The sequence below is a fragment of the Sceloporus undulatus genome, chromosome 8, assembly GCF_019175285.1.
Source record: "Sceloporus undulatus isolate JIND9_A2432 ecotype Alabama chromosome 8, SceUnd_v1.1, whole genome shotgun sequence".
In the NCBI taxonomy this organism is placed as follows: domain Eukaryota; kingdom Metazoa; phylum Chordata; class Lepidosauria; order Squamata; family Phrynosomatidae; genus Sceloporus; species Sceloporus undulatus.
In genome coordinates, this window is record NC_056529.1 from 31,185,916 (window position 1) to 31,213,753 (window position 27,838).

At 41.0% G+C, this 27,838-nt stretch overlaps 2 protein-coding genes across 5 annotated transcripts in view; both read right to left on the reverse strand.

Annotated features, from left to right (window-relative positions):
* VPS35L (VPS35 endosomal protein sorting factor like) overlaps nt 1–13,313 on the reverse strand; it is a 37,123-nt gene extending 23,810 nt beyond the window's left edge. Inside the window, exons 1-9 of the mRNA XM_042480858.1 lie at nt 13,212–13,313; nt 11,234–11,333; nt 9,856–10,014; nt 9,452–9,574; nt 8,461–8,485; nt 6,898–6,974; nt 5,597–5,725; nt 4,995–5,079; nt 2,729–2,788 (exon numbers count right to left, since the gene is read on the reverse strand). Coding sequence (XP_042336792.1) covers nt 2,729–2,788; nt 4,995–5,079; nt 5,597–5,725; nt 6,898–6,974; nt 8,461–8,485; nt 9,452–9,574; nt 9,856–10,014; nt 11,234–11,333; nt 13,212–13,228 — 775 coding nt within the window. The 5' untranslated portion in view covers nt 13,229–13,313. The remainder of the gene's footprint in view (nt 1–2,728; nt 2,789–4,994; nt 5,080–5,596; nt 5,726–6,897; nt 6,975–8,460; nt 8,486–9,451; nt 9,575–9,855; nt 10,015–11,233; nt 11,334–13,211) is intronic.
* Nucleotides 13,314–15,688: 2,375 nt separating this feature from the next.
* WDR90 (WD repeat domain 90) overlaps nt 15,689–27,838 on the reverse strand; it is a 135,613-nt gene continuing 123,463 nt past the window's right edge. For all 4 annotated transcript variants that reach the window (XM_042480818.1, XM_042480820.1, XM_042480819.1 and 1 more), the window contains exons 28-43: nt 26,582–26,767; nt 26,025–26,125; nt 25,442–25,544; nt 24,846–24,967; nt 23,652–23,811; nt 22,678–22,868; nt 22,186–22,354; nt 21,673–21,784; nt 21,118–21,289; nt 20,857–20,979; nt 20,279–20,459; nt 19,545–19,675; nt 18,468–18,611; nt 17,567–17,686; nt 17,255–17,339; nt 15,689–17,077 (exon numbers count right to left, since the gene is read on the reverse strand). In XM_042480818.1, the coding sequence (XP_042336752.1) occupies nt 16,920–17,077; nt 17,255–17,339; nt 17,567–17,686; nt 18,468–18,611; nt 19,545–19,675; nt 20,279–20,459; nt 20,857–20,979; nt 21,118–21,289; nt 21,673–21,784; nt 22,186–22,354; nt 22,678–22,868; nt 23,652–23,811; nt 24,846–24,967; nt 25,442–25,544; nt 26,025–26,125; nt 26,582–26,767 (2,258 nt within the window). In that variant the 3' untranslated portion in view covers nt 15,689–16,919. The remainder of the gene's footprint in view (nt 17,078–17,254; nt 17,340–17,566; nt 17,687–18,467; nt 18,612–19,544; nt 19,676–20,278; nt 20,460–20,856; nt 20,980–21,117; nt 21,290–21,672; nt 21,785–22,185; nt 22,355–22,677; nt 22,869–23,651; nt 23,812–24,845; nt 24,968–25,441; nt 25,545–26,024; nt 26,126–26,581; nt 26,768–27,838) is intronic.

Genomic DNA, 27,838 nt, shown 5'->3' on the forward strand with positions numbered 1-27,838 from the left:
TATCTATCTATCTATCTATCTATCTATCTATCTATCTATCTATCTATCTATCATCTATCTATCTATCTATCTATCTATCTATCTATCTATCTATCTACACATGGGCAGTCTATATCTATTGCTATATATTCAGCAGGAAAGTGTCAGTGTAACACCTTTTCCACCTGAAAAGCAGAGCTCTGTATTTAAGGTTTAAATGTCTTCTTTTCCTCTTGGTTACTGACTGGGGAAGAACAGCAGAACTTTCTGGAGCAGATGGAGCCAGAGGCTTTATTGACTGAATTAATTTATATCCCACCTTTCTCCAAACACAGGATACAAGACTTCCTCTCCATGCAACAGACCATTCTGGTCCAGATGGACTAACAGTCTTAACCAGGAATCAAGCAGCTTCCTTTGTTCTGTGCAACCCCAAGGCACACAGACCCAGACGTTTTAGATGATCAGCCTTCACATTCTGCTTGACTCAGTTTGGGTTCATTAGAGGCCCTAGATCGAGAAGCTTTCATTATCAAAATGTCTCCTGGGTAAAGGGCAGTCTTGCTCACTGGAATGTGAACCAGCGGGAGGACAATACAGAATGGGGTGGTGAAGGTGGCATTATATGCATTCTGAGCATCTTTCAACCACAGAGTAAATAGAAGCAATAGGGTTTTCAGTGCCATTCAACAGAAACAGAGACTGCTGTTTATTTTTATTCTGCTGCTATGCTAGCACCTCTGCAAAAACATCAAGGCTGTGCAGAAATCTGAGAGTGGAAAAGAGTGCAGTTCTCTCCCATTTGGCATCAATCCACCCTCAAGTGCTTGAGGACTGTTACATAACCAAGTGCTTCAGGGACCAGGAGTCTGTAGTTAAAGCATGCTCCAACTGCCTAGTTAAAGACAACACAGTTCGACAACAGCTGTTTGATAGAGAATGCAAGAAACATGCTCAGATTTAGAACATTAAAAAAAACCCCACACATTCTAACCTAATTGCTCAAATAAACTAACAAAATTAACTGATGCAGAGGCACTTTTTCATACTGACTAAAATCTGTTTCTTTTAAAGAGATGCTCAGCACACTGTCTCAGAAGGGTGTCCTCAGCAACACACTCCTTGCCATTAAGAACTGATTTCATTAGCAGAGGCAAAGCTTCTTGTTTTTTAAGACAACCCTTCCAAACCATCACAATGATCCCCTATCCCTTCCACACTTAGGAACTACTGACTGAGTACAGGCTTCGACTGAAGCCTGCTTTCCTGAAGGAAAATAGGGGGAACAAGAGACTCAGATGCTAAATCATAAGGGTCCCCCTCACTTTATTGGAATGGAAAGAATGAAAACAAATACCAGTGAGCATATTCCTGTTTCTCACACAGCTTTCAGGACATTCTACAGAGGAAATCATGCATATTTTATACTGTGCTGCATTCTCTTATTCCACCATTATTGCTGTAGAGATTTCATTATCTCTATTTGTATTAATACTATTCCTTCATCAAGCTTCACAGAGAAAATAGAGATATAAGAAGACAGAAAGACAGACAGACAGACTTATAGCCAAATTTTCTGGCCCATTTAACTGAGTATCATCTACTACAAACTATACCTCCCATAGCTGGCTGAACAATTCAGGAAACTGTAATTCACAAAAGTAATTTTGCTGAACTCTTGTCCACAACAGGGCTGGGAACCTTTGACCTTCCAGAAGCTTTGGAACTCCCACAGTTCCTTACCACTGTCCATGTGGATGATGGGAATTCTAGATGAAAACACCTAACAATGGAATTTTAGGCTGCATCAACAGAAGTATAGTATCTAGATCAAGGGAAGTAATAGTGCCACTCTATTCTGCTCTGGTTAGGCGCCACCTGGAATATTGTGTCCACCACAATTCAAAAAGATAGTGACTAATTGGAGTGTGTCCAAAGGAGGGCAACCAAAATGGTGAAGGGTCATAGAATCATAGAGTTGGAAGAGACCGCAATGGCCATCCAGTCCAACCCCCTGCCATGCAGGAACTCTCAATCAAAGCATCCCCGACAGATAGCCAGTCTGGAAACCATAAAGTCCTAAGAGGAATGACTGAGGGAGCTGGGGATGTTTAGCCTGGAGAAGAAAAGGGTAAGAGGTGATATGATAGCCCTGGTTAAGTTTCTGAAGGGGTGTCATACTGAAGATGAAGCAAGCTTGTTTTCTGCTGCTCCAGAGAACAGGACCCAGAACAATGGATGCAAGCTCCAGGAAAAGAGATTCCACCTCAACATTAGGAAGAACTTCCTGACAGAAAGTGCCGTTAGACAGTGGAACACACCAGGGACGTAGCTAGGATTTTAGGAAGGGGAGGGGTCCAGACTAAGTGCCACCATTATAATGGGGCTTGGGTGCGGCGGCGCAGCAGCACACACCATTCATTTTTGTAATGGAAGGGGGGGTCCGGACCCCAAGAACCCCCCCTCTTGGCTACGTCCCTGAACACACTCCCTTGGAGAGCAGTGGAGTCTCCTTCATTGCAGGTCTTTAAACAGAGGCTGGATGGCCATCTGTTGGGGATGCTTTGATTGAGAATTCCTGCATGGCAGAATAGGGTTGGACTGAATGGCCCTTGGGGTCTTTTCCAACTCTACGATTCTATGATTCTATGAAACATTAAGGTTTCTTACTAAATTTGCTTATGACTTCAACCTAATTCTATAAGAATGAATGCATCTGCCTAACAGCACAGGAAGACACCAATTTTACCTGCTAAACAGTTGCGATTATCAGTACACATGGAAAAGATTCTTTCATATACCAGCTTTCCTGTAATAACAAGAACAATAATATCATTTACAAAAGAGTGGACTTACATATACTGACAGATTGAGGGTTCACATCCAAACACAGATGACCATGATACTAAAAAGAAAAGCTTGACAGCAGTTACTTGATAACAAAAGCTTTTAGTGCTAGTGTGGCTTGGTGGTTTGAGTATTGGACTATGACTGGAGACCAGGGTTTGAATTTCGGGTCAACCATGAAGTCCACTGGCTGATCTTGGGCAAGTCACACACTCTCAGCCTCTCTCAGGCAATGGGAAACCCTCTCTGAAGAAACTTGCCAAGAAAACCCATGATAGGTTCACCTTCGAGTTGCCATAACTTGAAACTCTGATTCTATGAAGGCACACAACAACAGCAAAGATATTGCACCAGAAAGGAGTATCCAGCTCCACACATTTTTTTATCAACATCTTGCAAGAATGGTAGAGATTGTACATATGAGAATTCTAATACTGACAGGCAACTGGGAGGAATTCCAAACACTACAGAAGATTCTTGCAAACCAGAAGACTGCAAATGAATTTTCACAAGCTACATGCATAAAGATCTCAGTACATGAATAAGAGGGCTGATAACTGCTATATAAAACTTCAGAATTTTTTAAATAATAGATAGCAATTATTTATCTCAATTATATCTCATTCAATAGTTGGCTGGGCTGTGTGTGATGGAAGCTGTAGCCTCGCACACATGGGCAAGGCTGAAATAAGACATGTCAGAAATTGTAGGAGCCTCATGCCTTACCCTAAATATCTTGTGTGTTCTAATTCAGATTTTTTTTTATCTTCAACCACTTACTTTGAAAATCTAAGTAACTGAAGCAATCTTATTTAGTGCTCTTCAGTTCCAACCATTCTACAGATGTGCATCTGTCAAGCATACTTTTTTCCTGTTACATTATACTGCCACCTAGTGAAGCCAAGTAACTCAAATTGCTGTAACTCCCTTCTTTTTATGGAGTGCAATGCAAAAAGAAACACAATTAGGAACATCTCTTAAGGTTCATGTACATATTCTAACTTGAAATTTGTTTTATACGCAAGTTGCTTATTTCATTCTTAAAATAGGTGCATTCATAAAAAGAATATGTACTGAAACAAACAGGGAAGGGGACTAAATACCCTAAAGACAATAAATTATCTTTGAGCTTGGAAGTTAAACAGGGTCAACTCAAGGTGGCACTTGAATGGGAGACTAGTACCAACAACAGTTATGTAGGTGCTATCAGTAGCATCACTAGGGGTTGGGGGATGAACCACACCGAGTGACACCCCAGAAGATAGGTGACACATGGCTGATTGGCCCCCCAACAGCATGTGGTAGGAAGGGAGCGGCTCCAGGCACCCCTTTCTCCCTGCCTGGCACAGCTTTACTTGTGTGTAAAGCCGTGCCAGGCAGGGAAGGAGAGACCCCGGGACCCCCTTCCTCCCTGCTCGGTGCAACTTTATACATGTGTAAAGCCGCACCAGGCAGGGAGTTTTGGGTCAGTCCTTTTGGTCCTGCTCCCTGAAGCCCTGCTATCCCCATACCGGGTGACACCCTGGTATGGACCGCCACTGGATGCTATAGATGAAACAGCCTATATTTCAGAGGTAAGAACTAGCAAAACTACCTCTGAATATCCCTTGCCTAAGAAAGCCCTATAAAATTCATAGGGTCATGATAAGTTGACAGGCACACTCACTAACAACAACCTCCAGAAACAGACATCCTCACAGTTTTCCATCATTATGAGGAAACCAATATATACAAAAAGCATGTCAGAATATTCAAGTGAATGTGAAGAAACTGCTTCTTCTGAGCATGTGCACATTTTATTTATTATTTTATTTACTTATCGATTTTGTATCCAATCTTTCTTCCAATTCCACCCCTATCACAACCTCTGGTGGGAGAGTTTATAAAAGCTTGATTTTCATAATTCATCATGACTGCAAATCAAGAATTTCTAGGACAAGCACCATCTTGACCTGACACGGTTTACAGAGACCTGGCTGGGAGTTGACAGTGGTCCCACATGGGCACAGGCTCTCTCAGCTGGGGTACTGTGTTAGCAAGCAGGCGATTTTGAGATGCTCTTGGCTAATTTTATCTGTGTACAAATCACTTGTTCATTTAAAATTATTCATCAATAATCACAGATCTGTTTAAAAAATGGGATGATGTCCCACAGGTCTGGTACTTACCAAATGTGTCAAGGATGTCTGTTATTAAGACAAATTTACTTGGATAGAACTGAATCACAGCTGTATCTGAAAGGATTTTAGAACACTGAAGGGAGGGAGAAAAAAAGGTAAGTCATGATGAAATTATATACACTGGTAGTTACATAATTTTTAAAATACAAATGTAGCTGAAGCAGCATATTATGGTTAGCAAAAGCTCAAAGGTGGAAGACAGGACTTTTGATAGAAAGGCCAAGATTCAATCCTTGACATCTTCTCTTATGAGGATCAGATAGCTAATGGTGGGAAAGCCCTCTATGTGATATCCTAGAAGCTGATGTCAATCTGAACAGATAATAGTGGGCCAGATGGAACAAAAGCCTGACCTGCTTATAACGACAACTTCACACATTTCTACAATAGTTAACACAGTCTAATTAAAATGTTTAGTTATTATATTTATATCCTTGGGCCAGTCATGCTCTCTGTTTCAGCCAGAAGGGTTGTGGTAAGAATAAAGTGAGGAGGAGAACCACATGTGCAGCCTTTAACACACCAAAGGAAAAGTGGGATAGAAATGTAACGAACACTAATGCTAAATATATACATAGAACAACACTCACCTGAATAACTATCTTTAAGGCTTTTACTTTTTGATCTGAGGCCCAAGCATCCTTCAAAGACTGATTGAGTTCTTCAATCCGATTTGTATAATCTTGCTGAGTCAGGTTTAGCAGCTCTTTTTGTGACCCCTGAAAAAATGGTATGAAGTTGAAGACCATCCTGGTCAGAGAAGCGTTCCCAGGCATTGCGTGACCATTATTTGTTATTTGCCATTTTTAATTTGTTGCCTGCTTTACTTTATTGAACCCTTTCCTGTATTGTTATACAGTGGACCCTTGTTATACGCTGGGGTCTGGTTCCAAGATCCCCCGTGTATAACAAAATCCGTGTATGCTCAAGTCCCATTAAATATAATGACATAGCAAAATGGTGTCCCTTATAAAAAATGGAACATCAAGGTAAATTTATACTTTTTTGGAACATTTTCTAACTGTGTATGCTTGAATCCGTGTATAAAAAATCCGTGTATAAGAAGGGCCAACTGTATATTATTTAATGTACCTGCTGGACCTGATCCCATTCCCCACCACCACTCCCCTCTCCTTTTGTGTCGTGTCTTCTTAGATTGTAAGCCTGAGGGCAGGGAACCGTCTAACTAAAAGATTGTATGTACAGCGCTGTGTAAATTTACAGCACTTTATAAATAAAAGTTAATAATAATAATAATAATGTATTATGTTATTTCTTAGATTGTACGCCGTGGAGAAGTTTATTTTATTGTTTGTATGTACAGTGCTGTGTAAATCTACAGCACTATATAAATAAAGCATAATAATAATAATAATAATAATAGTAATAATAATAATAATCTCTGTGTGAATGATATCTTATTGTTCTGTTCTGTCTAGTTAGAATAAATACTTTCTTTAAAAGTATCTGCTGTCTCTATACTCCTATACATGTGCCTGAGCTCAATTGTTGTTTGCTTAGTTCAACAAGGAATAGGAAACTAAGTCCTTAGCAAGTCCCAGTGTGTGTTAAGGGGAATTCATTACAAAATCACTGGGTGGTGGCAGTGTGACTAGAAGGATCTGCTGTAGCTAAGGGCCAAGAACAGGGTGCTGTTTGGCCGCTTGGATCTCAGGGGTTATCACAATTGCTTATCAGTCAACTCAGCACTCTCTAAGGGCCTCATTTAATACCGTTCTGTTTACAACATGTCAGACATACCTATTGCTTTTTTAGTTTTAACATTTTGATTGAGTCCTTGTTTTTCTTATAGTTTTTTACTTTTTTAGTATGGGCCACCTTAAATGTTTTACGCAAAGTTGGGGTGTTGAAAAACCAAACGTTAGCCCACCTCTTCAAGATCATCCAGTTCTTCCAGCCTTGTCCGCACCTTCTCGGAAACTGCTGACCCAGGAGTTGTTGCTTTTCCTGCAGGCAAATGTATGTTTAAATGACATAAACTGTACCAGATAAACAAAAAAATCCATTTTTGAGGAAGAGAGCTGTTTTTGGACTGACATAAATCAGGGCTGAGGAAGCAGTAGCTTATCAGATCCTGTTTCCCTCCAGCTCTTATCAACTTCGACTAGCTTGAGAAATAGCAAGGAATAATGGTTTAACAGTTCATCAGCATCTGGAAAGCCACTACTTCCCCAGCCATGACTTAAATAATAGCCACATATTGCCAATATTATGCCTTTAGAAAGGAGAACTATTCAACCTTTTGTCTCTTGGTTCATGAATTGCTGAGACTTACTTCTAGCATTTTTATAAAAAAATGTTTATTATTTATAAGCCAAATTTCAGTTTTCTAGCTATTCAGGGGCAAGGACTGGCTTCCCTCCTTTTGAAAACAGATATAGATATGTCCATTTGCTGGAATAGGAACAAGATCTGTAACTTGAGTCATTATAGTGACTACCATTTCTGTTGTGTTGCCTATTTCAATGTACTGTAGTTTACATTATTTGATGTATTTGTTATTTTGTGTTATTCTGCTTGCCATTATTACTATGGTCCATTTTGTATCTTTTCTATATACTGGTTTTCTTATATACATTGTTTTGTTACCTTTTAATATAGATAAAGATTATTTATAGTATCTTTTGCTTTTGGCCTTTTCAATTCCATTGTTTCAACACTTTTCATATCTATCTAGTCATCAGAGCTGTTAGGATAGACATCTGCTAGATTATAAGCATATATAATGAATTAAAAACAGCAGCAACTGGATAGCATCCAGAGGAATCCACAGAAGAAAATGGAGAAACATTTCAAGATGTTCAAATGGTGTTTATTTTATTAGTTAAAAATGAACATGCATTTCAGGCTGTGTATTCTCCCAGAGTCTTCTTCATGGCCTATATAAAATTAGAAAAAGAACAACACATAAACCCATGATATCACATTACATAAAATAATAATTGTAAAACCATAATTACATTGCTACAAAGTATGAGTTTATGTAATGTGATATCATGGATTCACATGTTGTTCCTATAAGATTTTATATAGCTCTTGAGGAAGGCTGTGTAATTATATGGAGGGTGAAATACATCAGACCTTTCTGCTAACATAATAAACATCTTTTGAGCATCTTGAAATGTCTCCATTTTCTTCTGTATATATCTAATCAAGAAGCACCTTGGAAATTTCAACATTCAATCCAAAGGGAGAAGCGGGAGATATAAATAAAATTTATTATTAGTATTATTATTCCTACAATTAAGCAACCAATGTTTGCTCCCACTTTGGGAGAAAGGCGGGATAAAATTAAATAAATACATAAATAAATAAATATTTCTTTTTAAAATGAATGCGTGCATATGTGCGTAGGGAAATAGAAATATGCTAGGGCTTACCTTTACAACACCATTCTATAAAATCGGACATACAAAAGTGAATACATACTTACCTTTTTCAGATCCCATATACAAATTCTGAAATTAAACAAAAATCATTTTATAAGAAATACGAATTTTCAAAATTAGTTGCTCTCACTCACCAAAAGAATAATATATATATAAAAACATACAGCTTAAAAATATGTATTTGGGATGTAGTAAGGTTCACATTATGATGTATGAAGCTTTTGAGTCATAGAACTCTTCCACAAGAAGTATGTTTCAACCAAAAACTGATGGAGCTTGTTCAAGATAACTCTTCATCTCAGAAGACAACAATACAAAACTATGGTTTATTTCTGGGGAGTGGTCAAGGAAATGTGTCAACATCCAATATTTGTTACCTTCAGATTGTTACAACCTTGACTTCAATGAATATTGACTAATCATAACTAACAAATCAGGTTTTTATCCTGCTTCGATTTGTTTCGAACTGCCAAAATCGTTCCCTGCTTTTGATCCCGTAACGGTGAAGACCCTTAATCAGACTGTTGTGTAGTAAGAGTAAACTATTACGTTTTAGATTGTATGCCATTGGCAGGTTATATGCTGTTTCAATGATGTTTGTAAAGTGCCATGCAAATTTATTGTGCTATATAAATAAACAACAACAACAATAATAATCTTTATTTTTTAACTCCTATGTGTTTATATTTGGTTACCGCAGAGAACAACAATACCTTTAAATATCAACAAGAATAACTGTAAAATATTTTGAGCTCATGGTCTGCTTGGAAGCTTCTCATAAGCATCTGGTTGACCATTACATGAACAGAATGTTAAATCAGACAGACCTTTGTTCTGACCTAGCACAGTCCACCTGTTGTTCTTAACATGAACAATTCAGAAAGATGGTGCAATGTTCTCTAACATCAACCAAAAAACAAAACCCAGGTATGCTATAAATATCAGCAGTGCTCAAGATGAAATTTACCAACAAAAATTACTTTTATCCTGTATCAAGTAGGTCTGTTTAAGAAAAAGAATCAGATGATGACTTACAATAGAGAGTTTTTCATTTGTTGTGTATCGCGCAAGGATATCACCTCGCTTGCTTGACCAAGGCTCAAAGTCACTTCCCACAGTTAAATTCTCTTCTTTGTCGCGTTTCTTTCTGGTGCTCTCCTACAGTAGAATTACATTATTACACCCTCACATACATGAGAAATTCTGTTCAGACATACAGCAAAACACATATTTTAAATGTCTTTTTAATGCATCTTAAATACCCAGGTAAGTATATGAAGAGGTTATGCATGTATGTGTATGTGTCTTCAATCAACCTGTTGATTTATGGCAGGTAACATGCATTGGTAAATCTACAAACAGCCTTTGCCTAATGCAAGGGCAGCAATACATTAGTCCCATTCTAATCCAGTCTAGTCAATGTAAAACAAGAATATTACCCCAGTCGCAGTCAGCATTGGATCTGCTGTTGCTGCAAATAACGACAAAGGATCCATGCCATCCAACACACTACTCAGAGGATCCAATGTTGAACTGGAAGAGGATGTGGAAGAAGTGCTTCCTTTTCGTCCTAATTTCTTTGTCTTCGATTCGGTGACCTGTGGAATGCATGACGATTGTCAAGAGAGATTTTAAAGAATGTAAGAAGCATAAAGCAAACATCGACTACTCAGCCCTACTGAAAAGACAGTTCCACCAGGATTTTTCTCTGTCCAACTGCCACCTAAGCAGCCATTCTACTAGGTTGAGGAAGGGAAAGAGAAAGAGAAAAAGGAAGGAATGAGGAAGACGAGAGAGAGAGGGGGGAGGGGAACAGGGCAACATCAGCCCTCCCGCCCTCCTGAGAATGTGATTTATAATCCTATTAGTCTTTCTTAATTTTATTTTGGGCTTATTGAATTAAGACTTTTTCTAGTGTTATGTTGTCTAGTTTAGATAAATGTGTGAGAAGGGAAATATCCTCTTTAATCCTTCTCCTCAGATGAAGAAATACAACATGGAGAGTCTGCATGTGATCCAGGACCCTGCAAACTCAGCCTTACATATTGTGAGAACAGCATCCACATTTGGAGGAGACGCATCTCTTCAAAATGTTATTTTTGTTAGAGAAGAACAATGAAGGAAGATAACATAACATATCTTAGCTAGATTACATAACATTGGGACAGCGCTTGAGAGCTTCACAGTTCAGTAAAGTCAGGTGAGCATGTACTGTGGATGCCATCCATGAACTCCAAACCAACAGAGGTACAGCTATAGCTGCAGTCTGCATTAGGGTTTATCATGCCTAGGGAAGGACTCAATTGTCAGTGTGATAGCGTCTCATCCTGAGTAAGTAGTAAGTAGTAAACCAGGGCTTTACTGATTATGACAAATAGGGCCAATACAGGCAGGCCAAAATAAAGCTGCTTTGGGTCACTTTGGAGGTACGCTTTTTAAATGATGTGTGTGTCCTAAAATCCGGAAGCCGCACCAAAACCATGCTCCAATCCTTAGGACCTAACTATTCCACAAGTTTCTGAATATGGCCTATGCAGGCGCAGAAATACCTGTACCCAGTTCTGTGATTCAGAGACCATGAAGAAGAACAGTTGGTTCTCCAGATAACTGGAACTCTCATTTCCACAATTCCTTACCATTGGCTATATCCCATCAGAAAACTGAAATCCAAAACATCTGGAGGTATAAAAGTTCCCCAATCACGTTTATTACTTGGCCCTTAAGATAAAAATGCTCCTCCTGTGATTTTTGATGTTTTGTCCAACCATGGACAACATGGCAACGTGCATGTTCTTTAAGAGAATAAAGGAAACTTACTATAATGGGTTTGAGTGGATGGTAGTCTCCAAACTCCACAGACACAGGTTCCAGTCGGCATGATTCCAATTCACGTGTGTAATGTCTTGATCTTGCATGCCTAAAAGAGCGTAAAGTATAAAGATCTTCATATTTTGCCAGCAGATATCACAGCATGTCCAAGTTAGTTTTGTTTCAAAACATCATATTCATTACGCTATCTCCTCACCTCCAAAAGCTAGGCTGGATCAAAATTATAATAGTTGGAAGAGATATCAAGGGACATCAAGTCCAAACCCCTGCCAGGAAACACAATCAAAGCACTTCCAATAGATGGCAATCCAGCATCTGTTTAAAAACCTCCGAAGGAGGAGATACCACCACACACAGCAGCAAGAAAACAGGCTTGTCCACAGATGCTGAGCTCGAACGAACCCAGCAATCTCAATGCAGATTTCCATTTCCAGAGTACTTGCAACCTGGAGAAGGCACCTTGTTAGTCACTTCTCACCAGGATGAGGAAGAGCCACTGTTGAGTACTCCTTGGTACTTCAGTCAATCAATTACAAATCCACCTAACAGCAGCACTGTCTAACTCACACTTTATTAGCTTTTTTGGCAAGGATATCATGGAGGACCTTGTTAAAGGCCTTAGTGAAATCAAGATAGGCTACATCCACAGCATTCCCTTCATCTACCAAGCTTGTGACTATCAAAAAAGAGGTAAGATTAGTCTGGCATGACTTGTTTTTGAGAAATCCATGCTGACTTTTCATAACCACAGCCTTTCTAAGTGCTTACAGGCTATTTAATGATTTGCTCTAGAATCTCCCTTGGTGTTGATGTCAGGCTGACTGGCTTTTTGGGTCCTCTTTCCCCCCCCGCTCTGCTTTTGAAGATGGGGACAACATTTGACTTTCTCCAGTCTGCTGGGACATCTCCTCTCCTCCAGGATTATCAAAGATTATTGCCTGTAGTTCTGAGATTACTCCCGCCAGTTCTTTTAATGCCCTTGGATGTAGTTCATCTGGCCCTGGAGACTTGAATTCATTTAGTCAGATATTCCTGTACTACCTCTTTCCCTTTCTGTTATATAATCAGCACCAGAAGAACATGGTCACTCTTTGCCTAAGGATCCGGCCACTTAGGCAAATGCTTTGCTCTTAAAGAGGACTGATGAAATGTATGGGAGCAAGGACAACAAGGATGACCTATTCGCTTGGTCTTCAAGGCACTGGTTGAGTCCTCCTAAATACTTTTTCCATAGCCTTGTTTGTTTGTTTGTTTGTTTTCCTTTAAATAAATGCTGCCTCTGCTAGAAGTAAATTGAAACTGGACTTTTGGTTGTGTTGTGCTGAAATGCGGTGGTGTTGTTGGGATTTTAAAGTGGGGAGAAAAGGCTCAAGGCTAGGGAATTCTGGGAACGCTCTGGGTCACAACGAACGACCATTCCCAGAATTCCCTAGCCTTGAGGCTTGGCGGATACAGGTACAATACATACTGCAGAAATAATCCACTTTGAGACCGCTTTGAACAGCCCTGGGCCAATACTAGGGAATTCTGGGAGCTGTAGTTTGGTGAGAGGTTTAGCCTTCTGTGTCAGAGAGTTCTGGTGCCACAGTGAACAACCATTCCCAGAATTCCCTAGCCTTGAGCCATGGCAGGTATAATCCAAAACACACTGCAGAAATAACCCACTTTGAGACCGCGTTAACAGCCCTGGGCCAATGCTAGGGAATTCTGGGAGCTGTAGTGTTTGTGAGACATTCAGCCTTCTCTGTCAGAGAGAGTTCTCTGGCGCCACAAAAAGCGACCATTCCCAGGATTCCCCACTTAAAGCGGGGTCAAACCGGTTGTATTAGCCATACAGACACCCCTCAGGAAGGACTCGAGCCAACAATGGCGGGAGACTCTCTCCCCGGAGGCCGTCCTGCTCCCTCCTCGGCCTCCTTCGTCAGGGCTCCCCTATCCATCTATCTAGGTCCCCGCAATTCCTTACCAGGGAAAAGCAGCCATCTTGCCCCGTTCACGTGACTCCTCTCTTGTCAGGGCTCTCTCCGCCTCAGGTCGAGGCCGAAGCCGCCATGATTGTCGAGGGCAAACGCCAGGACTCTTTATATAGAATTCTATGAGGCTTGGCCCTTGCCCTCGACAATCATGGCGGCTTCGGTTACAGGCTGAGGCGGAAGCCGCCATGATTGTCGAGGGCAAGGGCCAGGCCTCTTTATAGAATTATAGAATTCTATGAGGCCTGGCCCTTGCCCTCAACAATCATGGCGGGCTCCTCCAGCTTTCCCTTTAGACTTCTAGGGAAAGAAATATTTGACTAATAAGGTCCCGAAGCACACTGCACAAACAATCCAGTTTGAGACCCCCTTAACTGCCCTGGCTCTAGTACTAGGGAATTCTGGGAACTGTAGTTTTTGTGAGACATTTAGCTTTCTGTCAGGGAGAGCTCTGGTGCCACAACAAACTACAATTCCCAGGATTCCTTAGAATCAAGCCAGGGCAGTTGAAGCAATTTCTGCACTGTGTTTGGGACCTCAGTGATGTTTGCTTTTAAGTAAACATGAACAGCTCCCTCAAAAGATCTGCTAGGGAATTCTGGGAACTGTGTTGTTGTTATGCTGGCTAAAAAGCTCAGTTGTGGTTATCTAGAGGGCTGAATGGCTCCCTCACATTTTAGCTTAATCTAGGTCCAAAAACACACAGCAGAAATAGTCCACTTTGAGACTACTTTAACAGCTCTGGCCCAATGCCAGAGAATCCTGGAAACTGTAGTTTTGTGAGACAGTGGGCTTTCTCTGTCAGAGAGTGCTCTGGTGCCACAACAAACTACAATTCCCAGGATTCCTTAGAACCAAGCCAGGGCAGTCATCTTTAAATGGGATTTGAAATATTGTACATTGTTACTACTTTATTGTTAAATGTGTGGTGGCCTCCCAGTTGTAATGGCAATGGGGTTGAAACAGATTACATAGATCCATTTCAGGCCTGGCTATGGGAGACATAGAGCTTTTGTCACCTGATAGATGACCTATGCCAGAGGGGGATTGTACACCTATTGGATCTGCTGGACCTCATAGCAGCATCTTTCTATCAACGATGATATTCTTCTGGACCATCTGGCTAAGATGTGTCCTGCTTTAACAAAGTTGAGGGGTTGGTAGAAGTCAAACTGTTAAGTAACCTAGGAGTCAAGAACAAGGGAATCATGCCAAAAGCTAAGCGTTGGGGACAGCATTTCTCTTAACAGTGGACCACAGGCTGAGCATGAGTCAGCAGCAATGTGATGCGGCAGCTAAGAACGGCAATGCAATTCTAGGTTGCATCAATAGGAATATAGTGTCTTGACTGAGAGTAATAGCAACTGTAATAGTAATCTCGACTCAGAGTAATAGTGCCCCTCTATTCTGCTTTGGCCAGACCCACCTGGAATATTGTATCCAGTTCTTGTCACCACAATCAAAAAGGATGCGGACAAGCCAGAGTGTGCCCAGAGAAGGGCCTGGAAATCATGCCCTACTATGAAAAGAGGCTTAGGGAGCTGAGTATTTTGACATTTCTCCAAGACCCAATATCCTCCACTGATCCTTAGGTCCTGCAAATTCAAGCCTTAGCTAAGTCTAGTGTGTGGTCTTCCTCTCTTTCTCTTGTCCATTATTCAGTTTTATTTCAATCTTCTCATTCTCCAGGTTGAATTTATATATATCCTCTGTGGTCATTATTTTTGTTTTCTTTATTTTCAGCAATAAGACTGCCACTGCACATTCTTCTTTGACTTTCCTTAATACTTGTTCCAAGTCTGTGATGTTTTCTGCTAGTAGTATGGCGTCATCTGCATATCTTAGATGGTTGATATCTCTTCCTTCTGCCTTCGCTCCTCCTCTTTCTGAGTTTAAACCTGGTCTTCGTATATTTTCTGCATACAGGTTGAATACGTCAAGAGATAGATTGCAGGCTTGCCTGGCTGGTTGGGAATTATTCTCTTTCTCTATATTGTGTTCTAACAATAGCCTCTTGACCTAAGTACAAATGCTTTTTGCATTTGCTCTGCTTTATATCCCCTGGAATCGATCTAATGATGATCAGAATCAATTTCCAGTGGGAACTAGGGGCTTATACCCTGAATCAGGATTCGGAGCTTATCATAGTGGGAATGACCCCTTAATAGCATTACTGGATGAAGGAAATGAAGAAATGGAAAGATCATTTACTTGTACCCTGTTTATCTGTCCATACTTTTGAAGACAGAAAATAGGTGTGCTGCTTTCAGAAAGAAAATATTACATACATTCAGGTAAATGTGACAGCTTTCTCTCAGTTAAGCAGAAATGTAAGCATTACACTTCCATCCTGGATAAAAACTGATTTCCAATGCTGGTTAGGACTGCTGGTACATGCAGTACAGCAACATTTGAACATTTCCAAACCTAACGTAAAGCACATGAATTTACCAAGAGGCTTAAATATATCAAACATTTGTTTATTTAGAATCAAATTAGAAACACAAATTTCTGTTCCTTCTATTTTACAAATTACAAACAAGAACTTAGCAGGATAAATGCATTGATGTTCTTATAGGCCAAACTTAACCCAATAGGAATATTTGTGGATTTACTTCTTCTTTATGACTAGCTTTCCTTTCATTAGCTCTGTCGCAAAAGGAAGCTAGTGCAGGGTCACTTGTGCATTGTAAAAATAAACACCTGCAAATTCTGAATATAAAACACAGGAATCTTGAAATATTCCTTAAAATATTATTCCATTTGGGAAAGACTAAAAAAAATTAGCTTGGACACAAGTGTACGATCAAAATGGAGAACTCGGTCTTTTAAAAATATATATATTAATCCTATGCACATATGTACATTTTTAATGATGAGGGAAGAATAAAACTCAACAAATACACAATAAAAAGAGAACAAGAGTAACAGCTTGTTCTTGTCTTCAGTTTGGAAACGATATTTCAGGAGAGGATATACCTTACCAGTCTGAACTGTGCCCTTCTCCAGTGGGACTGGGATATTTCCATAGGCAATATCAACAGCATGGCAACCGCTCATCTTACAATGCAGACAGGACAGAGGTATGCCAAAGGGGCATAGTTACCAATTGGTCTGCTGCCCATTTAGAAAAAGAGGCTGACAACATTCCCTGCCCACCTCAAGTGTGGCAAAGGAATCCTATATGCACTATCTGTGTTCCAGCAGCTGCAACAGGGATCAAGAATATGAGCTACTCCTTGCCCATGAAGTCAGGTAATAATGCCTTCTGCTCCAAAGAGTTTCTCAATCTCAGATTCAAGGAACGTCCATCAAGCCAGTGATGGTGTTGAAATGAAATATGAGACAATCCGGGGAGTCGGGAAGCGCACAGGGAATGATGGAGACTTTCATCGCCCACAGGACAAGAAAGTGTGTGTCAACTAAATGACTTGGGAAGCCTAAAAGAGGAGAAGAGTCTGCTCTGAACCTCAGCTGTTTCTGACTATCATGGCAAAGATCACTCCCTCTTCAACTGGTATCCAAATAAATTAAACAGTTTTGCTGGGGTTTTGCTAACTGTTCTAAGATGGGTGCCTCTGCAACCCAAGTTGATCCTGGGAAACAGCAAGGGCATGGGATGCCAAGGTATCAGTAGTGTTAGGTAACCTTTGTGTTGCATCATTCTGTCGAACAGCCACGTTACAGTTTGCCCTTTCCGTTCATCTGCTCTGGACTTCCCACACCAGGATCTCATTGTAAGACATGGAGAAGAGGCATTTCCCAGACGGGGTAAACCGGCAGAGGCAAACGGCATCATCGTGCCCCTTGTAGTCTTGCTCTCTCTTTGCCTTGAGGTCTATCAATCTCAGCATACGCTCTGCAGGACAAACAAAACTACAGGTTAAGGAAGTATACTTCTATTAGAAGGGATCTAGTGTCGCCTTGAATGCTCCACATGCCAAGCTGCCTTTTCACAAGGTTTTCAGAGCCTCACCCTCTTTGCTAAAGACCCCATACATATACAGCTGTCCATTTGGGACTTCCTGATACTCACCATTGAAGCCAACAGCTATGGCACAGGCAGCAGGAGACAAGCTCAGCGACGTGGCAAAGTAAGGCAAAGGAATCTTCTCAATGACCTATACATCATAAGGAAAAGCACCCAGCAGCAGTCACATCATATCCAGCTTCTGTTTTAGCTCTGTGGCAATTACTCAATTGGAACCAAGGCTTAGACAGATACAACACTGGGACACCCAAGAAGTCCATTCCTGAGCCTCCAAAACCTACAGATTCTCAGTTTTCAGATCCAGCATGCCTGCTAGTGGAAAACACGGGATCTCAGGTTCACTAAGCTATTATGTACCTGTTTCTGCTGCAAGCTATAGAAGAGGATCTCCTTCTGCAAACCAAAGCCAACGTAGGCAACAGTGCTTTTGTCCCAAGGGCAAAATGCTGCCAGGCTAGGAGGCAATGGGCTGGGGACCTGGAGACAAAATGAAAACAATAATAATAATAAGTAAAGAGTAACAAGTCACATTTGCTTTATCTCAGTCCCACCACCATCACAGGCATGTTGGGTGAGGACTTTCTTCCCTGGCTCTTCTAACCAGCAGACAAAGACCTTTTTGTTTAAACAGGCTTTTAATATGTAATCGCTTCTAGTGGTGTGTGTACTTTATTTTTAATTGTAATGCTTTTACACGGTTTTAAATGTGATGACTTTAATTGCTCTTAAAATTGTATTGTTGGTCTTTAACCAATTCTTTTGGGAATTGCCTTGGGTCCCACACTGGGAGAAAGACAGCATATAAATGAATGAATGAATGAATGAATGAATGAATATATGGAGATCCCTCATCTTCGATTCCAAGACTACGAATTCTGAAACTGGGCAGACTGGCATAACATCTATTAAATCTGACTAATTATTTCTGCCACTGAGGAGGGAAACCATCTTTCAAAACCTGGGTAATCCCATCCAGGAACTATTCAGCTTGGCCTAATAGAAAATAAGCTATTGTGAACAAGCTCATCTGCATAAAAATAATAATTAGAACATGAAAGACTAGGAATATTTCCATCTTAGACTAAATTATAACCCTTGTTCTCAGAATTCTGCTACTAGTTCTCTCTCTGTGTGTGTATGTCACTACCTTAGTTTGCTAAATCTCTTGAACTACAGCCTGGATCTAATCAAATATTCATCAGGCAAAGACTAAGAAAAGGCTTAACCTAGGCTGCTTCTCCCAGCAAGACAGTCTTACCTCTGGACCTGTGGGAGCTGGGAAGCTCAGCCAGTCAATGAGCTCACATCTGTCCTTCATCCAGTCTGAGACCCAAACACTGACCCGTCGATCAGCGCTTGCAGCTAACCAGAGATCACCGCCTTCAACCCCAAGTTCAGTGTGCTAGGGACCAGGATACCAACATGAAAAATTGCTTTTTTCATATTTGCTTCCATAAAACATTGACACACCACATAACCCAACACAGTATTATTAATAGGTAAGAAATGTAGCAAGAAGACCTCAGTTTGAGTTTTGTTTTGAGAACTAGTTGCCTTATCTCGAAATAGGTAAAAAAAAACATTTGAGAAGCGCATAATTGCTTTGATGTGGCAAAATGCTAAAGAGCATTTCAGTGAAGAGTCGGATAATGGCAGTGGAAATGGTGTATTTATTTACTCCACTGACTGCCTTTGTGCACAAGGACTCACAAGGTAAAACGTTCACAGAGAAGCATGGACTCTTGGTGCTTGGCATAATACATGGTAAGAACCTCAATGAGACTATCCCCCGACAAGACAAAGAAACACATCTTGTTCTCCATCTTTTGCCTCACCTGGAGAGCTGTGCTATGAAACTGATCTACAATAATAACCATTATTCCAGAAAAGCACAAGCCAAGTGCAAGGAGAAAGAGTATTTCAAAAGCTATATGCAAAGTATTGGAACTTTGCACTTGAGAATGGCTGAGTAATAGAACTTACAATATGGGGCTCATCATAAGATATCCTTCGTGTGTGTGTGTATTTAAATACACATACATTGCTTTTGTATCAAGATAGTAAAGGCATTTTAAAATGTGAAATTCAATACAAATAAACAGAGCACCATTCATCTGGCAATCTTCAACTGAGCAAAAGCTATTCTAATGCCTCATACAGTCAGTCCAAAAATGTCCAAAAAGTAAACCCTGATTTTGCCATTTTATATAAGGGACACCATTTTACAACACTGCTATATATAAAGGCACTTGAGCATTTAGTGTTTTTGATATTCACGGAATTCTTGGAACCGAACCCCATTGTGTATCGGGGACCAATTTAGAATCCGACTTACCTGTTTCCTTGTGCACTGGATAACTTGGATGGGTGCGGATCGGTGGTCAGTCAGGACACGAATAGTCATGCCCGTCCGTGGGCTACTAACAGCCATCAGCCCGTCTTTGCCTCCAGACAAGATAATTTCCCCTGGAAAAGCACAATTAACAATGTAATGATGTTTATATGTATTCATGTACTGTCTTTTTTATACAGGATGAGGACCATAAAATATTCTACAGTGCAAAGTGCATCACACTTTTAAATTAATAAACATCATTCTTCAGCAGCTTGAAATGATCTCCCCTTTTTTGTGGGTTCTGTTGGCTTTTGTTGTTCATCTGTGCCTTCAAGTCAATTCTTACTTAGGGAAAACCTATTGTGGAGTTTCCTGGCAAGATTTCTTCAGAGGCTTGCCATTGCCGTCCTCTGAGACTGAAAGAGTGCAACAGGGTCATCCACTTGGTTTCCATGACTGATCAGGGATTTAAACTTGGGTCTCCCAGAGTCCTAATCCAATATTCAAACCACTAAACCATGTTGGGGGTGCTTTTAATCCCCCCCCAACTTATCTAAATGTGCCCATACTTTAATGCAAGAATTTGCAGGACCATTATATGAAAGTGGGCAACAGGACCAGAGAAAATAATTGGGGAGATGGGCATCTGCTGAAAGGCAAAAAAAGAAGTCAAGAATATTTGCCAATGAAATGGACTTTGTATTAACAGCTGGCAAATGACTTAGAGGTCCTACCATCTGCAGAGTATCCAAGCGCTGTTACAGCAACTGAGTGGGGATGCATTTTCAATTCCATCTCTGTTCGGGAAATGCTGAACACACGAATGGTGCCATCACTATACCCTGCCACGATATGCTCGCTTTCTGCCCCACTGACAGAGATGGGCATTGGACTCCAGGCCAGGCACAGGCAACTCTGAAACAACCAAGCAGCAGAAATGAAGAGCAGAGAAGCAACACTGATGCCAATTCTCTGCCTTTGGTCATGGGCTGACTTGATTTCAAGAAAGTATCTAACATGTGTTAACTTACGGATGATTCGAGACAAGCTTTTGGGTGGGAGAGGGTCCCCTCCAATGAGCAGGGATGATGGGTACAAAGACCAGACAGGGCAAGGACTTGGGAACAATGAGGAGGAGGTCTTTCTTCAATAAAAGGATTTTATTGAATGGAGTATACAACTGAAAGCAGCTTCTAGGGGACTTTTTGGATGCCAACAGTAGAAATATTACAAATATTCAACCCGATCAGCTCTTGCTCTTTCCAGACAATCAATGGACTAGGCAGGATTGCCAACATTTTTGAATAATTACCTGATTGAGCACTTGAAACTGTACCACCAACTCCATGCTGGCCAGGGACCAAACCCTCACGCTGCCATCCTCCCCACATGTGGCAAAGTGAGACTCCGAGGGGCTGAAAGTCACCTCATTCACCTGTGGCAACACAAACAGGTTGAAAGAAGTCAATTTTGCAGAGATGGGGAGTTCTCCTGTGGGGCTCCCAACTCTCACCTCCCACTCCAGCTTCAGAAATATGGGGTTTTTTTACTACTTGGATAGCATTTTTGATACCTTGTTCTTGTGCCCACTGATCAGTCGGATGCTGGTATTTTCTGCCCAGTTGATGTACCACAATGTGCCCGCAGTAGTGCCAACAATTCCCATATCCATGCAGTTGTCAAATGTGGCACTAACTATAGTTCCATCCAGGACCATTTCTTGCTCCAAGAGAACAGAGCTTGAGCTACAGAGAAGACCAGATGAGGCAGGAAAAAATACTAATCAGAGATGGTTGAGGGCTGAATCTTACACTGGAAAGTATCTTTGGGGCCTTGGGTGAAGGTGAGAGTTTGTTGCTGTTATTGTTGTGTGCCTTCAAGTCATTTACAACTTATGGTGAGCATAAGGCGAACTTATCATGGAGTTTTCTGGGGCAGAGGGTGACTCACCCAAAGTCACCCAATAGGTTTCCTTGGCTGAGCAGGGAATCAATCCCTTAAGGTAATTAGACTGGTTTTTAAAACATGAATACTATGTGTATTTTCTCATAAGAAGTTATATGCTCTTTAAGTGGCTCTTAGACACTCTGTCTCTAGAACAAGCAAACTGAGTTAGAAAAGGCATTACCTGGCACTGGAACCTTTTACTCTCAGCTCCTGAACTGCTGCCACTGACCAAAGTTGGATTTTCTTGGTGTTGCTGCCACTCACTAGCCTGTTATTATGACACCGGAGTATACCTACAGAGGTAACGGATTTGTTCCAATTAATTGATTTGTTCCAATTAATATATTTCTTCATGATAATAATCCAGAGAATTATAGAGTATCCCACTGGCAATGTTTTTGTAGCAGATGAAGCCCTGTGCCCACAAGGGACACTGATGGCATGCCCACTCGACTGAGGCAGGGCTCTTTCTAAGCCTTTGCTGCCGAAGTTTCCACAATGTGGCAAATAATCTAGACTGTACAGCAGCCATCTTCAAAAAAAACTACACTAGTGAGGCATATGTGGCCTTTTCTGGAAAGGACATGAAGACCAAATTATACCTCAAAGCCAACTGCAACCTATTCTAACCTCTGTGCATCCAACAGAGATGCTTCGAAAACCTCTTGAACAACATCACTGTGCAAAGACTCACCAATCTCCCCCTCGACAGCCTCCCAAGTCATGAAGCAACGATTGGTCTCTGTGTCCCAGGCACAGATCTGTCCCGTACTTGTCCCCGTGTACAGAAGAGAGCCAGCGCTATAGCACAGGGATGTAAGCTCCACTGGGCCAACTGCATCGGGGACAGGAATTTTGTGAACCTGGAAAAGAAAGTTACCTCGGCTAGGATTTAACAGGTACAATTTGTGTCAGAGGCCCATTCTCTTCCATAAGGCTGAAATACTGAGGTTCTGACATTTTTGCGCGGCAATATTTCAAATACTTCCAACCAGCCTTTCCCATCCTGATGTCCTCCAGACATCTTGGTCCACTGGCTGTACAACTCTCCTGTATCTCAAATATTGCAAGATAGCCTTCCCTAACCTGGCTCCTTTCCAAAATGTTGCACTACAATTCCCATGGCCCACAACTAGCATGGCCATTGGGAAAGACTGCTGCAAGATATGACACTGAAGAGAAATACCTTTAGGCTGATGTCAGTTCCCTGTTGCTCCGTTAGCCAGAAAGTCACCATTCCTTTTCCTACGCAGGCCAGGTGTCCCACAGACTGCGGGCTAAAGGCCACTTCATGGACCGGCTCAGAGAAGCGGGTGGATGACATCAGGTCATAAGTGTGGGCATTCCACAGGGCAAAGACCCTATCGACGTAGTCCCCTGCATTCCAGTATGTTAAAATAAATAACAAATTTAATGATATGGTATGTCCATTTTTAAAACTCAAGCCCAAAGCAATTACAATAAAAAATACACTAATGCACGCATACTGAGTGCAGGTGAATGTGCTCCAGGCAAAGAAAACTCATGTTGGGAGTCTCTGCTTCTTCTGTTCTGTCTTAACCAAGAGTTATAATCCCTCCCTTCTTACTCCTAAAGAGGATCTGTGACACTGTAGACAAAAGTATTGGGAAAGTCCTAAACACTCTCTTCTAAAGAATGTCCATTCCTTGGTCATCAAAAGCACCCATGTGGGGCTGTTAATAGGTAGAATAACAGCAGTCCCAAGAGGTCCCAATTCTGTAACCTGAGCCCTAATAGGTTTTACAAATATTCAGAGACTTCATCTTAATTTAAATGCAAGTGGAACTCAGTGAGATATATTTGTCTTACAACAGGTTGGCACAGCAATTGTGGCTGTTTGTAGTGTGCTGTTCCAGTATATCTGCAAATGTGCTTGGGGATTTCTTCCTTCTGGCCATTTCAACAAGTGCAAAACTTCCAAAGCCAGTGTGATGCAGTGTGTGATTTGAGAGATCCTGGTTTGAGCCATGAAGTTCCCTGGGTAGAAAATGGCCTACTGACCTACTTTGCAAGATGGTTGTGAGAACGAAGTGAAGAAGACAAGAGATGTCTGCTGCCTTGAGCTCACTGGAGGAAAGATGGGAAGTGTAGCTAACAAGTAAAATGAACACCCCATTTGTGGCTACTGGTTATACCCACCAAGCGTGGCAAGGAGACGGTCATCTCGAGAGTATGCCATGGCTTGCACTTGAGTCTCATGATGGAACAGAACTCTTTGACAGGCCTTGTCCAGTACATTCCAGATGCGAATCTGACAGCGTGAGTGTCCACAGCGTTGACCAGAGGCGGAAGCAAGGACCTGAAAATATACATCACTATCACTGTTTGAGACTCAGTCATTAAATCAGAGCAAGTCCCTATTTCATAAACATTATTTCAACACTTATGACTGGAATACACAGAGAAAATAAAACCCAGACGAAGAAGAAAAATGCACTGATTTCAACCTCTACAAAGCCTTAGAGTCTTAGCAGAGTATACTGCGAACCTGACAGAAGTAACATTAAAGCTTACACACAGTAAAACACAAACATTCCTTGAAGAGAAGATGTAATGTCATACTTAAGAGCTGTAAAGTAGAAAGTCCTCGGGGAAAATCTCAGCTCATTCATCTGCCTGGCAGTTTGAAATAAGATTATATCTTCTTGCCGGCTTTAAAAGTCAGATTATGCAAGTTAAAAACTAGCAGCCTATTTACAGATTATTGTAAGAATTACTGTGCGATGCTGAACACTTTGCACACTAAAAAAAAACAAGTAAACTTGTTCAAACTATGCTAGACATATATTTGTAAGGATTTCTGGTGTTCCAGAGCACCTCTATTAAACTAAAATTACTCTTCTCCTAAAAGTGGTAATCTTTCCCTAGCTCTTCATTGTCTATTAAGACTGCATGCTCTTCAAAGAGCAGAAATCTATATTCTAAAAAGGACTTGCATGCAATGAAGTCACTAACAGAATGCCATTCTGTGTCTCTTTATCTAACTCTGCAGACGACAACAAATGACTCAGAAAGTAATAGTTCAACTTCCTCTGCCTCTCTGCATATTCATTTGGGTAGCATTCACCTGCCAGTGAGTGACTCCTTTCCTGAACCGAGAATAACTGGTTGGCAGAACAAAGCGTAACACAGCCTGAGTCACAGTGAAATGCTTGCCAAGCATTTCTGCCTTTCATTCTGCTGTTGCATAGGCAAAGACAAAAGGAGATGGAAAGGTCCATAACCAACTGGCTGTTCAGTGATGCTGTTCCTACCTCCAGGAGAACCTTTTCAATTAGAAGAAGCAATGGGTTGGACTGCAACTTTTGACAGGAGAGCAAGGAAAGCACATACCTGGGCATCATGGCTAACTGCTAATGTCGATATCTCTTCAGGGTGACCAAGCCAATGCTGTTGGGAGCCAGAGTGCAGGTCTTCCACAATGAGTGCACAGCCACAGCTGTAGGCAAAGAAACCTGGGAGTGAGAAGACAACACTTAGGCTATGGAAGTGTATGTGTGAAAGATGTAGACCACATAAATCACAACATTCAGTCTGTGGTAAGACAGAAGCCTATCTGGACATCATATGCAAGTTGGCACAGATAACTAGTCTCTTCCATCCTATTATTCACTCAGCTAATTTCCCTTGCTTCCTACCTTCTCCATCCATTAGAAAAGATTAGTCAAGTGAGGCCACTTTACATTGTCAGAGCCTGGCTACTTTGTTGATAGCATCAAGTCAGACTCTAAGATGGTGATTCCAATGAAGCTTATTTCCAGTCAAAGGTGCTTAAATCGTAACCATATACCATAATCTGTAATGCGCTATGCCATTTCAATAGTTTATACAGTTACGTAGAATATTTTGGAGAAAGATGACAGCCAGTCTGATTGTCCAAATGAGGAGATACAAAATCTGGAATTTTAATACACAAACACAAGCAATACCTGTATCTGGATTCCAGACCATATTTCCCCGGCCATTTCCATTGTATCCAATGACAGTTTTTAGTTTCAGATCTTCACTACCAGTTAGAGGAGAGGAGAATGTCTAAGAGGAAAAAACAACACATAGCTTCAGAATAAAGCGAGAAGAGATTCCAGACACCTTTTTCTCACAACACCAGAAGAAACTTTTTTTCCATATGAAAAACCAGCCTTGTATACGAAAACCTGACTTGCAAATTAACTTACAACTCTTGTTATTTTTCACAGGAACTATTTCATTAAGTCTTTCTGCATATATAGATGGTGAAATGCCACCTTGGGACTAGCCTTTATGTATGTATATAGACAAAGATAGGCAACTATAGCTTTTCAGATGTATTTGAACTGCCTTGGCTAAAATAGCTGGGGCTGATGGGAGCCAGAGTGTCCCTCCAATCTTGCTTCCCAGCCATACTCAAGCAGAGTGCAATGCACAGATGTTGTATAACTGACTCACCTGTATACAGCCATATGGTGACACAAGAACTATGTCTCACTTTCTCCCCTATGCATTACCTTTACACATGCTCAAGGCAGTTCTTACCTTAGGGGGTGAAGATGTTTTGAAGCGAGGAGAAAAATGCCGGTAGCAGTCTGGGCGGATATTGCTTTGAGCCTCAGATCCTTTGCCTTCCTTTCTGCATTCTAGCATAAAGAAAAATAAACATTCAGCAATGCCTCCCATAATCCCTCACCACAAGGACAACTTCTTTAGCGCCATTAAGTCTCAAAGATGCAATAAGATTCCTTTGCATTGTTGATGCTGTTGTTGCTATGTGCCTTTAAGTCAACTCTAGGTTATGTCAACCCTAGGATAGGGTTTTCTTAGCCAGATTTATTGAGAGGTGGTTTGCCACATCTGTGCTCCGAGGGTGAGAGAGTGTGACTGCCCAAGGTCACCCAGTGGGCTTCCATAGCTGAATGGGGATTCGAACTCTGGTCCCCAGAATCCTAGTCCAATTGTCTACTACTGACTATACTGACATGCTGGCTTTCCCAGACTGAATCATTCACACTCACCAATAGCATAACATTGCATATCCCATCCTAAATAGTGCAAACTTTACAAAACAATCAAACAAATAATGCATTTCAACCTACCGTTTGCTGCCTGTTTATTTGGTCGTAAGCAAGGCTGAACAACTTCTGGCTTCAGAGCCAGTGGCTCTTTGCTACAAACTGTTTCCTTCAAGCCTAGGTCTGAGTGGATTTCATCTCTATTAACAACATCTCCACCACTGCCTTTTTGGTTTGTTCCTTTCTCTTCTTCGGATTCAGAAAACGGATCTGAAAGAGTGGAAATGAAGGACAATGACTGGGAGAGGACAATTTGTCATTGTTATACATTTGCTTATATAGCTTAGAGCAGCAATGGAACTGAAGCAGTTCAATACCAACCTTGTTTATAAATCCCAAATCTAAGAGAAAATTCCTTAGAGCAAGGCAGGCAAGTGCAAAAAACTGATTTGGGTATTGTATCCCTCCAAGGTCCAAGATAGTATGGGATGTTGTGATGAGAAAATTCTCTGCCCTTTCACACAGTAATATTACCTTCTCTTCAGAGTTTTTGCTATAAATATAGCTGAACACTGGAAATCCCACGATTAGGACAAAGTTAACCAAATTCACATATGAGCCCTCTGAAAGTCCTATCTGATAAAAGAGGCCTGGCCAAAATCTCAAGGTACCACATCGCTTCATCTTTCCAGTTTAGTTTCAGAACGTTGCTCTGAAAAACACTATGGGCACCTTTTCACTGTGTCTTGTAATTCTCATCCAAAACAAACTGGGAATTGAGAAATGGCAGGTCGGCTACATTTTGGTTAAGCTTGGAAGAGAAATGAAGGGGCATCAGAGTGACTTTGGAGGTTTAAAAGAGCCTGAACAAAAGGGGAACAACAAGAGATCTGTGTAATAACTAGACTATTTCTATTCACAAAATATATATATCAAGGTACATAATTACAAGAGACATCAATGATAGCCAATATATACCAGCATTCTTCTTATCAGTCAAGCCAAGCTGTTTAATGGTGTGGGTAAGATATAATGATTCTATTTTGTTTGTCAATTATATTATATTTTATTGTGTATTATGTTACTGATGGTAATTAATGTATCTTTGATTGTCAACCTTGTGCATTTAGAAGTATGGAACACACAATGTACTATATTAATCCGGTTATGAAATTAATATGCTGATGAAGACTTTGGTGAGTCGAAACGGCCACACAGGACTCCGGAGGTAGCCGTCCCATCTGAATTCAACCTATAAGGACCCTGCTACCAGCCAATATTATCAGTTCCAACTTCAAGTTCATTTGCTCCAAGCATCATCCATTATTATTGCTTTTTAGA